This window comes from Canis lupus, chromosome 14 (assembly GCF_011100685.1).
Source record: "Canis lupus familiaris isolate Mischka breed German Shepherd chromosome 14, alternate assembly UU_Cfam_GSD_1.0, whole genome shotgun sequence".
Lineage (NCBI taxonomy): Eukaryota > Metazoa > Chordata > Mammalia > Carnivora > Canidae > Canis > Canis lupus.
The window spans coordinates 44,688,546-44,703,616 of NC_049235.1; the positions used below are offsets into that span (position 1 = coordinate 44,688,546).

A 15,071-nucleotide genomic window follows, 5' to 3' on the forward strand; every position below is an offset into this window, starting at 1 on the left:
AAAGCATGTCCTGAGCTCATGATTTGCCCAAGCACCATTACACTAACAAATGTGAGTTACATTACTATTGCTAACTTTTATCAGTCATTTTGTGTTCTAAGCCCTGTTTCACATTTAGTCTCTTGAAATTGAGGAAATCAGGATAAATCTACGTAGATCAAAGCTGCTACATTGCACCAGAGGGTACTGGTATTTTCCTACCAGTTTGAACCTCTTAAAAATTTCCCCACATGGATCTGCACACAAGATTTCCTCTTGGTGTCTGAAAGGCTTTCATTTGTCCTTCAAATGTCACAATTCAAGCATCTTCTTTCAAAATGCTCCCTGAATCTTTTATACTCATGCTCAGAGTGAGAGCCCCTGGCACAACCCCCTTATTAGAGCATTTTATTATGCTGCATGGCACTGATTGTTTTGAATGTCTGACTCTACTAGTCTCACAACAGGTATATATGTAATCACCTCTTGTTTCTCTAGACTCTGGCCCAGGATCAAATTCTCAGTAAGGATAATAATTTGTTGGTTGGTTGATTGATTCACTGGAGGGATGAAGTAAAAACTTTAAATCCTTAAAGTATAGAAGAAAGCAAATGGTTGGTCACTTGTACATCAGAGCTGAGCCTTGGGTTCCCATTAATGTATTAGTGACCTTCAGGAGCCCTAATGAAGCCATCTCATTAGAGTCGATGAGGCCTATTAGGCCTAATTCATTCACTCTCTGACTTAGGATAATTTACTTATATTGAATTTCAAACTGATCTGATAAGATGATTCATGATAAGGTATCTTCCTGGGTCTGTCTTCTCTTCCTCCTAATTGCCATTGCCCAAGTTCAGCTTCTTCTTGTCTCTAAACCATAGACACTACCTTCTAAATTGTTTAACATTCTTCCCTTCATTCGTTCAACAATTCTTTATTTAGCACTCCCAGGCATTGTTGTAGACAGTGGAGACAGCAGTGAACAAGACAGACATGGACCCCAACTTCATGGAGTTTATAGTAGGGGGAGACAGACAAAGAAGTTTCAGTGATTCTGAAGATAGACATCATAGAAATCAACTAATGTAAAGAACAGAGAAAAATACTGAAAAAAATTAAAAGAGCCTTGGGGACCTGTGGGAAATTTCAAAAGGTCTCCCATAAAAGTAGTTGGAGTCCTAGGAGAAGAGAAAGAAATTGGGCCAGAAGAAAATAATAGAAAGTGGCCAGAACTTCCCAAATTTAATAAAATACTATAGATTAAAAATCTATAGATTAAGGAGCTCCAGTGGCAAAAATCTGTTAGAGCATGCAGTACTTACACATAGTGCAACCAGAAAAATATACAGATTCAGGAATAACACATTCAGGAAAACCACATCTAGGTACATCATAGTCTAAGTGTTAAAAGATAAAGACCTGGAACAGATAAAATCACCTAAAGTAAGGACAGAGAAGAAGATGAAAACTAAGCCACAGGATTCTCTAAAACAGAGATGTCAAGTAGAAGATAAAGAGCCAGGATATAAAACAGAAAAAAAATGGCCAATGAGGTATTAAAAGAAAAACAAAAACCAAACCAGAGGAATGTGGTGATCACACGAGCCAGGAGTAAAGGTGTTTTGAGAAGGAAATGATTAACTGTGTGCAGCACGGTAGCATGGACCAAGCGTGATGAAGGCAAAGAACTAGCAATCACATCTGGCAACATGGGAATCAGTGAACACCGAGACAAGAGCAGTCCTAATGAAAAGGTTAGAGGAAAAAGTGCAAGAGCCTAAAGAGGTTGAGGAAAGAAAGGAAGGCAAGAAGAGAGGCAAGGACTACATTCTTCACTCTGATAAGAGAGAACTTCTAAATTGCAAAATTCATTATGCTTTACTCCTAAGTAAAACCATACAGCAGACCTTAACACAGAGACCTAAACATCCTCAAAAAAGAATAAGAAGGAGGAGGAGGAGAGTAGTAGTAGTTCACAGCAGATTAAGGGTCTTGAGTATTGCTTCCCAACATACCAATCTACAAGGCACACTAAAACATCAAGGGAAATGTGATGCAACGTGGAAAATTTGTTCCCAGAACTCCTCTCATAGCAATTGTTGGAAAGAATAGTTTGAAAAACTTGTAATAATGATGATAAAAACTGAAACATCTCAAGGGAGGTTCTGAAGACAGTACAGTCCTCTGTGGTTAACCCCAATAACTACCCTAATTCATTCATTTATTTTTGCTTCCTCTGTTCCCAGAAGTGTCCACCATATAGTAAATGCCCAAAAATATTTGCTGAAAGAATGAATTGGTTCAAAATACCCCTATGTCACTTCTCCCTTGGATTTTATATCTTACTTATCAAAGGGCTCTTTCTGACAAAAATGTATATTTAGTTACAAAGAGAGAGGAGCCAAAACAAGCATGTAGCAATAGCTGCAAGGCCAAAGTTGCTGAAATGTTGATCCATGTTGACATAGCTTTTGCTCAGTTCCTTGCATCTAGGATAAATATATGCTACATTCACAATATGCATGTAGAAATATTTAATCATGATGTTGTACACCTGATACTAATGTAAGGCTATATGCCAATTGTATCTCAATTTAAAAATAAATCTCTACTGAATCATAATTAAACAGAGGAAGTATCTGGGCCTAAGAGAATCTAAAATGGCTGTGCCTCCTTCTTCAAAAAAGTTACCTTTATGTGAAAAAGATGTGCAAAGTTTACTTGTTTAATTGGAAGTAGTTTGGTGTTGTGTATTTAGCAATCCTTAATAGAAAAGAAGGAAGCAATTACACCCAGAAGACTTTCCTTTTAAACCCCACATTTATAAAGCACTGTATTTTCTTCATGTAGTTCACCCTAACAGAATCATGTAACCATTCATTCATTCATTCATTCATTCATTTTATTCCTGTATATAGTAATCCAGGATGCAGCATAAGAATATCATAGTATTTTTATAAAGTAAGAGTCTGGTTCAATAAAGACCCTACAAAATACTAAACACAATACGTATTGTGAAGGGAAGTTTGCTTCCAGAAAGCAGCTTTCATACTGCAAGCAAAGATGCATAGCAAGCAATCCAGCTATCTAAAAATAGACCAGGGTCCACCTCCAGCCCTTGCACTTTCCATCTTCACTCTCCATTAGGAAAAACGTCAGCATCACCTGGTTCTTCAAGGACCGTGCAATTGCAGCACCCTTTGAGCCCATGTTCCACTTTCTGGGCAACACAATCAAATTAATCCCTGTCACATGCTTTGCTTGGGTGTCACCATTATTAAAAAGCAATGTGAAGACTGCCTGGAAAAAAGCTGATTAGCAACCACAGTTAACTAAAGGCTCTAAAATTGAATAATCAACTAAGTGAGGGATAGACTCATTGCCAGCTGTTGTATCTCCTCTGGCCCCTGGAGAAGAAGCAGACAGGGGGTGACCAAGGCTGTTCATCATCAGATTAAATAATGAAAAGAGCTAATAATCATTCTCCACTTCAATATTTGTTATGCAATTCACTCGACCTATTATTCAGGTTTTGTCTACATCGGTTGAAAGAATGTTGGAAACGACATTAACAGGGAATACATTAGGGCAGAGTTATCTGTCCATTCAACTCAAAATCTCCTACTCATACTCTCCACTCCCTTTGACATCATCCCAGCATGCAAACGGCAATGGTTACTTACAATAAATAAGATGCTTGTATCAATCCATAAGTGTTTATATTTCATGGATCAAAGAAATGCTATTATAATTTATATGCCTCTTTATTTTTTAAAAAGATTTTATTTATTCATTTGGCAGAGAGAGAGCTCCAGAGAACACAAGCAGGGGTAATGACAGAGGGAGAGGGAGAAGCAGACTCTCCACTGAGCAGGGAGCTTGATGCAGGGCTTGATCCCAGGACCTTGGGATCATGACCTGAGCCAAAGGTAGATGCTTAACTGACTGAGCCACCCAGGTGCCCTATATGCCTTTTTATATAATCATAATTTAGCACACCTTTCATGTCAAGATCCCCAAGCCCCTCAATGATTACTTATGAATTGAATTACGAATTTTGTATTTCACAACTTCCTATGAGAGTTTAGTTAGCATGGTCACTTTTAAATATCTCTGGCAAAGGAGAAAGATATTAACTAAAAAGATACTAACTAAAAAGATACTAACTAAAAAGGTAGCCAGGGATAATATAAATAGCAATAAATTTTGAAAAAAAAAAGTTCTGGGTTCAAATTTTAGTTTTATAATTATTTGAAACACATATCGTAGATGTTCAGTGAGAGTTTTATTGAGCCAAATACTTATTTTATTTTATTTTTATTTATTTATTTTTTTTCCGTATCATTATTTTTAATGTCCAACGTTTATAATATGAGGGCCGGGGCTTTCTCCTCATCTCAAGTTTATAAATTTTCAATTGGCTTGTGAGGCCAATAGGGATACTTCTTCTTGTCTAATTTGGTTTCTGGGAAGACTTCATTCAGGTCCTCAATGGTCATCTGATCAAATGGAATTATGTTCTTCATCTTCTCCAGCTCTTTTACATATTCTTCAATCCTGGCCTTTGAGCGAGACAAAAACTCAGTACAGCTTTTCACATCTTCTTTTTCCTCAGCGTCCACCTGGACAGTGTATTTATTCTCTGGCACAGGAACCTTCAGGGCATTAAACTTCTTGAAGTCATCTACCAAGCCAGCCTTTGCCACATTGGCCTTGTAGTAAGCCCAGTCGATAGCAGGTGGTTTCTCAGGAAGAGTAGCCAGCCTGGAGGTAAGCATGTCATTCCAGGATTTCAGGGAGATGGCAATGGCCTCCTGGTTTCGGGGTATGATCTCCCCAAAAGCTACCCAGTCAATGGTTTTTAGAGCAAGTTTTCGCCTGGCCATCTTGAGATCCTTCACCGACCCCGGCGGCCCACAGTCCACAGCCCAAATACTTATTTTATTTAAAAAAAAAATTAACCTTCAACTAATGTACCACATTGCACAGTAGTAATCTACTCTCTTTCCTTGTCTAAAAATGAGGATAATATAATAACTTACATGGATTTGTTGTGAAATTAAATGGAATAACAAATATGAAAGGGATATTCCAATATAAGGTACTATTATTAATAATACTAGCAGATAATTAAATCAACAGATTATCCAAACTCATTTGGACCAATGTTTTCCCTCCGAACCTTTACCCAAGACACTGACAAGCTCCAATTTTTCACTATTTGATTTTAATCAACTCTCTTTTCCCCATCTTCTGGTTGATGTCAACAACTGGGAAATGCAGAGTGCTGCACAGACCAAGCCAAGAGAGAAAATGATAAAGCCAGAGATTATCATTCCCAGAATGCCCAAGAGTTGAGGTTTGTGGGCATAAATGAGTAGGCACAAAACATATTAAATACTAATCAATTAAAACTCATATTGCAAATGTAGGCACATTGAAAATCATTAATTCCAATTTATATAGATCAACTGACAACTTATGATAAGAATTTCTAAATGTTGACCCATAAATCATTTTTATTTGTTCTATTTTTCAACCAGTCAATTTACCATCAAATTACTAAATCCATACATTGACATCAGTAGTCCTGAGTCTCTTACTCCTTCAGAATTTTAAAAGTGGAAAAATCTGAAGAACCGTAAGGCTTTCTACAGTGATGGCAATGTCATATAATTTATGCTGTCCAATATAATATCTACTAGCTACATGTGGCTATTAAACATTTGAAATGTGCCTAGTGCAAATAAGGAGGTAAATTTGTAATTTTACTTAATTTCTTTTTTTTAAAAAGGTTTTACTTATTTATTTATGAGAGACACAGACAGAGAGGCAGAGACATAGGCAGAGGGAGAAGCAGGCTCCATGCAGGGAGCCTGATGTGGGACTCAATCCCCGGTCTCCAGGATCACGCCCTGAGCCAAAGGCAAGCTCAACCACTGATCCACCCAGGCATCCCTGTAATTTTACTTAATTTCAATTAATTTTGATGTAAACAATCACTTTAAGATACAGCTCTGTGGTTGGTGCTCCAGAAGCCATTCAGCCTGCTTCAGGGAGAGACTCAAGACTTCAAGATGAGGGAATAACCATTCTTTAGATATGCATCAGAGAGATTCCTGTCAAGTCTGATATTCTACAGCACTAAAGAAGGAACCAAATGGTCAATTTAAAGGGAAGAAGAAAAATAACTAACTAACTAAATAAATAAATAAATAAATAAATAAATAGCTATCTACATCTTTATCAATAATAGCAATTACCAGCCTCATGAATTATCTCAGTAACCTTGGGAACCCTGGATGGCGCAGCGGTTTAGCGCCTGCCTTTGGCCCAGGGCGTGATCCTGGAGACTGGGATCGAGTCCCACATCGGGCTCCCGGTGCATGGAGCTTGCTTCTCCCTCTGCCTATGTCTCTGCTTCTCTCTCTCTCTCTCTCTCTCTCTCTGTGTGTGACTATCATAAATAAATAAAAATTAAAAAAAATAAAATATCTCAGTAACCTTGTTTGCTGAATCTGCTAAAGTTTTGACATATTCATATGTTCCTCCTTCTCAACAGAATCTAGATTTGTTTTTTCAGGTAAAAATGTGGTTATATTGCGTTAGAACCAGCTTTTGCTTCAGGAGGGGCAGACCTAACTGGTCTAAGCCAATTATACTGGCCCAGAAGTGGATTAGGGCAGCCCACAATTTAGACACAAATCTGTGATATAATTCTAATCAACTCCGTTGATACGAAGATTAGTCGACTGGGATATGAAGGGTGGGTATGGGGTTGCTTTTGAAAATGGTTTCTCGCCCTTAAGAAAGACACTGGAAGAGGCTCATCATGTTCCTCTGAGGTTTGCCATCTATTAATGTGATGCCTGGAACTTCAGCTGCCACATTATGACTGTGATGGGAGCTGCTCTGAGGATTAACACATCCTGCTGAGGATGACAGAGCAGAGAGATGGAAAGAATCTGGGCTTGTGATGACAATATTGAGCATGTGAATGAACAAATCCTGCAGCAATCCTACTTTGGCTCTTCTATTTTTATATTATATTACGTAAAATAACATATTTTTTAATTCTTTGGTCACTTTGGGTTGGATTTTCTGTTACTTACACCAAAAGCATTCTGACACAACCTCCATTTGTTAAGTACCAGGTAGGTATCTAATAGACATTATCTCATTTAATCCTTGTAACAATCATCCAAAGAAAATTTCATTAATTCCATTTTGCAGCTGAGAAATCTGAGGCTCAAGAGAGATGAAGTTGCAAAGGTCACCTGACTAATGAAGTGGCATGGGGACTGAAACTCAGGGTTGCCTAATACCAAAACCCCCATAATTCCCTTCCAGCCCCTGTCTCTCAGAACTGCATGTCCCTCCAAGGTCATGCATTAGCAGATAAGTCTTAAAATGGCCTCACTCTATTAACTAAGTTGCATTACTTTTTCACATCATCTGTAGATCCTCACATGTAGAATAAAGTGATCTGCCTAAATGATCTCACCCAACTATGATTATAAATGGAAAACAATTAGAGCTGTGATTCATTTCAATTTTTATTTCAAAAGTATTCCCTTCATACTTTTCCTGACAGCTGAGAAAGCAGGCTTTGAAGCCAGAAACTCCACCTCCATCAGATATTATACAGGTTCATCTCTAACATGCTTGATGCTGTTAGCTGCCCAGGTGGGGCATGACTGTGGCTGTTACAGCAGCAAAATGCACCTTCTTGCCCAACTCCCTAGCCAACTAACAGAGCACCTCAACACCTTGGCCTGCCATAAAGGTTGGGAGTAATTTTGAAAAGCCTAGATGCCTCACCACTTTACCCAAGAGTAAGGATATGCATTCATGAATAATGAAGGCCGTGAGTGAGTCAGGCAGCATTATGCAGTTATTAGCCAACTCCAAGGTGTGCTACTTCACAGAATGATTATATGCTAATAGGTTCATTTGCTTGCTTTGTTTTGATTCCTTGGGATGGACCCTTTCTCTTACCCGTGGAATAAAAATTTGCAAGGCTCTTCATTTAGTTGTCAGGGAGATAGCTTTTGAGACCCTGATTTACGTCCGCCATTGAGATTCAAATCTATTTAGGGACTTTGAAAGCATTTAAGTGAGAAAGCATAAGAATAGGATGCTCCAAATAATATTAAGTAGATACTCTTCCTTTCTGGAAGTGGAGCTTAATCCCATCCCCCTTGAGTATGGGATGGACTTAGTGACCTGTATCCAATGAATAACAGTATGGAAAGGAGAAAATAGTAACTTTACAGTGAAAAAAAATCTGGCAAGTACTACCTTAAACAAGTGGTTGGGTTTATCATAATGAATGATATCCTGTATCCCCAGATATTATGCGATGAAGAGAGAACTTCACCTCTATGGTTTTCCTGCCCATAACCTACAACCCCAACTTCCAACTTAATCATTAAAAAAACATCAAACAAACCCAAATTGAGGGACATTCTACACAATACCTGACCAATATTCTTCAAAACTGTCAAAGTCATCCAAATCAAAGAAAGACAAAAATTGCTACAGACCAGAAAAGACTTAAGAAGACATGAAAACCAAATGCAATGCAGTACCCTAGATGGGATTCTGAGCCAGAAAAAAAAAAAAAAAAAGACGTTGGGAGAAAAACTGGCAAAATCCAAATGAAGTTTGGAGTTCAGTTAAAAGAAATGTACCTATGCTAGTTTCTTAGTTTTGACAAAAGTACCACAGAAATGTAAGATTAGGGGAAACCAAGTCAAGCGGTATATGGAGACACTCAGTATCATATTTGTAACTCTTCTGTAAATTCAAAATTATTCCCAAATAAAAAGTTTATATAACACCTCTCCAATCCCCTCCCCTTGCCAAAAAAATAATAAAAGGAAATAGAATAGCTTCCTTCTTTACCCCTCACCCCAGAACATACACATGTCCATCCTTGACTCTGTACATTTAGGCCTTTTACAATTGGGTTTTCAGTGAGAATGAAAAATAAGTTAAGAGAAAGCAAATAGGAAAAACAAAATTTTAAGATTTTATTTATTTGAGAGAGAGAGAACATAAGCAGGGGGATGGACAAAGGGAGAATCGGGCTCCCTGCTGATCAGGGAGCTCCAACAGGACTCAGGGCTCCATCCCAGGATTTTAGGATTATAATCTGAGCCAAAGGCAGACACTTAACTGACTGAGCCACCCAGGTGCCCTAAGAAAATAGGAAAATTTTAGATCATAAGCAGGAGAAATATAGAAAGATCTAGAAGGAAAAAAAAATGTCAACTGTACTTCAATTTTTTTTTAACAAAAGGAGGAGGTGGAAGAGGGATAGAAATAGAGGGAAAGGTCAAAAAGGGTAAGGCACTCCAGGTTTTGTCCCTCAGGACAAAACTCAGGAGCAAGGAAGCAAAATTAAAAGAGCAAAAAGCAGTATATACAGTGCTGCCCACACACAGGTCCTCGGGATGTCAATCTCACTGATGTCTGATATGTTCAGGGTACTGTATTCAGAACTGCCACAGGGTGTGGAAATGATGAGACAAAGTTCTCCAGTAAAGAGGCAGCAGTGACTGGCCAGAGGCTCACCAATCGCATCTTCTCTTCCAGGGTCCACAGAAAAAAACTGCATTTCCCAGACATCCTTGCTTTTAGACTGGTGCCATATGACACACTTCTGGTCAGTGGCACGTAGGTAGAAATAACACACACCACTTCCCACTCTAGCCTCTAAAATATTTCATATTATCCACCATCGTGTCTCTTTCTCTCTTGCTCTCTACAAACAGGCAGTTGGAAGCTAAGGCCTCTGAAATGGCAAAGCTACTTCTGAAGATGCCCAGATTCCTGAGTCTCTGATTGGAAGTAGCCAGACAAAAGATGCTCAAACTGCAAAGGATGGTGGCCAAATGAGAAATAGAGTTTCATTGGGTCAAGCTGCTGAAATTTGAGGTTTGTAGGTTACATAGCAGCCAGACTATCCTAATACAGAATATATATAAATGACTCTACTGACCAAAACATTTTAGAGCAGCTCGGAATGTGGAAAGGGGAAAAGCTGCTATTACTCTGTTGCTCCAAAGGATGGGGGTGGTTGTAGAGCTGGGAACTGAATATTCCAGGTGAAGAGATGTCCCTAAGAGAGCTATCAAAACAGAAAACAGCAAGGCATGGTCAAGAGCAGACTGGCATACGCATCACTTTATCTGGAATACTACAGGGAAGGAAGGAATTGCTGGGAAATGAGTCTGTGAAAGAAAAGTCCAGGCCATACTATAGCAAATCCTAAGTGACATTTTAAACAGCTATCTTAGGTACTTAAGGCTTTTTTTTAAAGAGTTTATTTATTTATTTGATAGAGAGTGAGAGAGAGCATAAGCAGTGAGGAGCAGCAGAGGGAGAGGGAGAAGCTGCTGAGCAGGGAGCCCGATGCAGGGCTCAGTCCTGGGACCCTGGGATCATGACCTGAGCTGAGGGCAGACTCTTAACCAACTGAGCCACCCAGGCACGCCAGTGGATCTACAGGGTCATTCTAACCTGACATACGGAATGAACTATGTGTGAGAAGACTATAGGAGTAGTCCAGTGGGGACATCCTGAACTAGGGGACAGTCAGAAGGGAAGAGTCTTTAAAGACCTTCCAGAAGCTACCATCCCATCAGCTGGTAGGACTTTGCAGCTGTGCAGGACATAGTATCACTGGCCATGACTTTATGTAACTTAGAAAGAATCATCACTTCATTCTCTTCTTGCCACCCCCATGTGCTATGCTAAAACCCTCCCATCCACAGGCTACCATATATTTTGCAGCTGTCAAGTACAAACAGTTCCCAGAAAAAGAGATTAAATAGGTTTAACTTGTTATTCAACAACTTGTTCCCATCTTCCTTTACCCACAGCTCAAGCCCAAGGCTCACATTGCAAACGGTAAAATGCGCTTTTTTTCTTTTCTCTCTTTATTTCTTCCTTTTCAGTTTTTCTCTTTTTATACTAAATTCAGATCAACAAATATTTGTTGAAATATTCACAAAAGCTGTGAAAAAAACTGTTAGGAATATAAATTTAAATAATAAAGTATTTGAAAGTAAGTATCCCACAGTAAGGAGTCAGAAATTCCAACACACATGTAGCTAACCAAAGATGAAGTGCAATGACATGTGTGACCTTGAACTATAGGAACACAAGGAGAAGACTCATCCTGCCCAGGTAGAATGGAAAGGAAGTGAGGATATCTGACCTGGCCCTGGACAGATACATAGAATACTACTGGGTTGAGGGGTACCTGGCCAGATAATTAAGAGTTCAACTCTGGATTTCAGCTCAGGTCATGATCTCAGAGTTGTGAGATCAAGCCCCGCATCAGGCTCCATGCTCAGCATGTCGTCTGCCTGAGATTCTCTCTCTTCCTCTCCCTCTGCCCCTACCCCCCACTCATGTTCCCTCTATAAATAAATAAATACATAAATAAATAAAATCTTCAAAAAAGAGAGAGAGAGGAAGAGACAGACACAGTACTAGCCCATAAAACCAAGCTTTATCTAGCTTCAAATGTACCCTGGGGCTCAAACGATGCTACTAAGAATTTGTGTCCACCTATCTCTCGGTGCTCCTCTCTTCCGCGTCAGCTTCATACTGAGGTAGGCTTTACCCTATGGGGGCTACATCACCCCTGGGAAGACCAGACACCTCCTACCAGCTCAGCACCAGTTTCACAATAGTTCCTGCAAAACCACAGGTTGGTTCTGATTGACACAGCTAGAGGCATCCTCCCATCTCTAATCCTGTATTTTCACCAGCCAGGCCTGGGATATAAGACCCAATCCAGAAGGTTGAAGGTGAAGCAGCCCCAGCCAAGCTGTGTGGGCTCAAAGTAGACAGAGTTTCCCCAAACGGAGCCAGGATGCTGCTCCCACCAGAAGAAAGAACATACGCTGGGTAGGAAACAAATGTCGTACAACTGATGTGGCTAGAGCATAGCATAGAGGGTGGGAAGACAGGAATGATGAGGTGTTGGGAGGGAAAAATCAAAACAAAATCAGGACCATATCGTGGATCCTATTTTGGATATGCAAAGGAATGTGGATTTTATTCTTCAGGCTACTTTTTCTCCCACAACATAAATGATGAATGACACCATCTGCAGGCATATCCGGGGGTTATTTGTGATTTTTTTCCATGCATTAGCTCTAATTCCACCCTTATTCTCTCACGCTAGACAGCAATGATACAGTGAACCTTGCTCTAATTGGTTTTTAAAGAGTAAAACGAAAAGAGAATAAATTATTCACAGACTTCTGCTCTCTAATTATTAGTACTAACAAATTACTTTGATTCAACAATGTCTCCCAGTGCCTCAGTTGAGCACAGATGTTGAAGGCAATGAGGAGCCACTGAAGGTTTTTAAATGTAGGATGGATTAGATGAGGAGATTCTAAAGGCAGACAGGCCGGTTGGGAGGCTATTATGATAGAAAGGTGAGAGGTGCCAAGGACTTGAGCCAAACTAATAGCTGGAGAGAATGGCAAAGGAGAAACTAATTACAGGGGTACTGCGCAGGATGTCACTACTCACTGAATGGAGAACACCAAAGCAATGCTTCAGATTTGCCTGACAGCTCCCAAACCATGCATTTTCACCCCCTCCCCACCCTAACTCTTTCACTTGCCCGCCAGCTAGTACATACACACTTAACACAGAACATGACTGGGGCAGATGTGGGGACTCCTGTCTAAGCAAAGTTCTTACAGGTTTGAAGGAGTGGGGTTTTTTTTCATAACTGCTTCTTGATTGTAATTTAAAATATAATAGGGATGCCTGGATGGCTCAGTGGTTGAGCATCTCCTTTTGGCTCAGATCATGATCCCAGGGTCCTGGGACTGAGTGCCACATCAGGCTCCCCACAGGGAGCCTGCTTCTCCCTCCCCCTGCCTATGTTTCTGCCTCTCTCTCTTTCTCTCTGTGTCTCTCATGAATAAATAAGAAAAAATCTTTAAATATATATAATAAATAATAACATAATAAATGTTGGTGATTTTAGGTGGTTATGAATGATTGTGTGGGCATTAATTATAGCCATAATCACAATTGTTAATTATTATAAAAATATTTATTAACTGTTCAAAATAGTGCCTTAAGGTTTAATAGCACTATATCACTCTACGCATTCATTTATCTCCATTTACTTTGTTTTCACAATAATTCTGAAACAGATTAGTGGCAGAGGAAAGGTTGAAACTGCAGGTTTCTTGGCACCTAGGACCATGATTTTTCTACTTCATTTTGGTACTCACTATTTTCAGTAAAAATTAATAAATATAAACTGTATCCCCAATCTGAGAACTGGATTATCATTTGGCTTTTAGGTTTTTAGTTATTCAGATTTTCCCGAGGAGAAGATTTAAATAGGGAGAAATGAAAATGTGTAGGTAGTTTAGGGGAAGTAGAAAAAGCTCCCAAAACAGTTCAGTTGGTTATATCAGGAGGTTCTCATGGGGTTGCCATTGGCATCTGGGGCAAAACAATGCTTCCTTGTATTGGACTGTCTTTTGCATTTTAGGATCTTAAAATCTTCCCCTACCCCCACCTCTAGGGTTTGCAGCAACGGAAATTCCCACTTGTGTTTTCTATCGCCCTCTGGGGGATTAGGATGATACTGCAGGATATCTGGGCCTAGCCTGGGCATGGAAAGTCTTTGAACCTACCAGACTTCAAATAAGGCAGAGCTAAAGCTAACGGCAGTTAAAAGGAAGAAAAAAAAAAAAAGATAAGCCATTATACTTCCTAATACCAGGCTCCAAACTCTCTGACCACTATTCCTTTGCGAAAGCTACTTCCTTTCACTGGAACTTGCTATACCCTCACAAAAACTAACCGTAAAGCTATATATCTTGTCTTCAATTCTCAGTCAAATTACAAATTCTGTTCCAAGAAGCCCTGCTGACCCCCCTGCCAGTGGAATGATTCATCATGTCCCAACCCCAGAATTCCCATAGCAATGGACCCTCTGTGCCGTCTGCACTAGATTTCATACTGTGATCATGTATCTCTTTACCCACTTCAGCGCTGCCAGTAGAAATATGCCACAAGCTACTTATCTAATTTTCCAATAGCCACATTTAAGGTAAAAGTAGGTAAATTAATAATATGTCTTAACCTAAAGTATTCAAAATATTATAACATATAAGCAATATTGAAATTATTAATATTTTATCTTTTGTATATATATTAAGTCTAGAAATCAGGCATAATTTACTCTTGTAGCATATCTCAATATGGAAGCTAACGACTCATTGGAAATACTTGTTAGCATTTAGATTTTATTAAATGTACAGTTGAAAATGTAGATTCACATACTCAAGCTGTTCTAGATATAACTCAATAGAATAGTTTTCCATAACTGAAGTGATCTCAGTTTTAAAGCTTATATTTAAATGATTAAAAGTAAATAAAATTTAAAAAGCTGTTGCTTGGTGGCACTAGCCACATGTAGTAAATGGCTATCATACAGGACAACCCAGCTGTCTCCACTACTAGATTTAAAACTTCTCAAGGGCTTACAGGACCTTATTCACCACTGTATGCTCAGTACCCAGGTCATTGCCTTGTGCGTAGTAGTTACTCAAAAAGTGTTTTGAATGAATGAATGAATGAATGAATGAATGAATGAATTGCTCATCTTAGTCTCACCATAAGTATCCAACAGAACAGTCTATATATGTGATAATAATTGTACCTTTCATTTACATAATGCTAAACAGTTTACTAAGCTCATCATCTATTCATCTTCACAATACCCACTGAGAAAGATATCATTTCTACTTTTCAGGTGGGAAACAAAAATACAAGTTTCAGAAAGCTCAGTTGCTGCGTGTAAGGTCGCTAGTAAAGGGCAGGGCCAGATTTCAAACCTAGATTTTCTGAATCCCAGTTAAAGTTCCTTCAACTGACTCACAGCTGCTCTTCAGTGATCAACAAATGTATGTGGAATTGAATTAAATACTTCAGAGCACACAAAATATGCTGAGTACAGCTGAGAAAGGATTTCCTGCAGTGTCCTCTATCAATATACAACATGAATATCAACATTACATAAATTCTATGCA

The 15,071-nt window shown here is 39.1% G+C and overlaps 2 protein-coding genes across 5 annotated transcripts in view; both read right to left on the reverse strand.

The window, feature by feature from the left end:
• PDE1C (phosphodiesterase 1C) overlaps nt 1-15,071 on the reverse strand; it is a 488,275-nt gene that overhangs the window by 341,823 nt on the left and 131,381 nt on the right. The window lies entirely within an intron of this gene.
• On the reverse strand, nt 4,308-4,893 carry LOC119876976 (ATP synthase subunit d, mitochondrial-like). The gene has a single exon (XM_038557265.1). It carries the CDS (start codon nt 4,863-4,865, stop codon nt 4,383-4,385), a length of 483 nt encoding a protein of 160 aa, XP_038413193.1. The 5' UTR covers nt 4,866-4,893; the 3' UTR covers nt 4,308-4,382.

Excerpts from the sequence above, each read along its gene's own strand:
- LOC119876976 (XM_038557265.1), bottom strand. The coding sequence starts at position 4,865 with ATGGCCAGGCGAAAACTTGCTCTAAAAACCATTGACTGGGTAGCTTTT.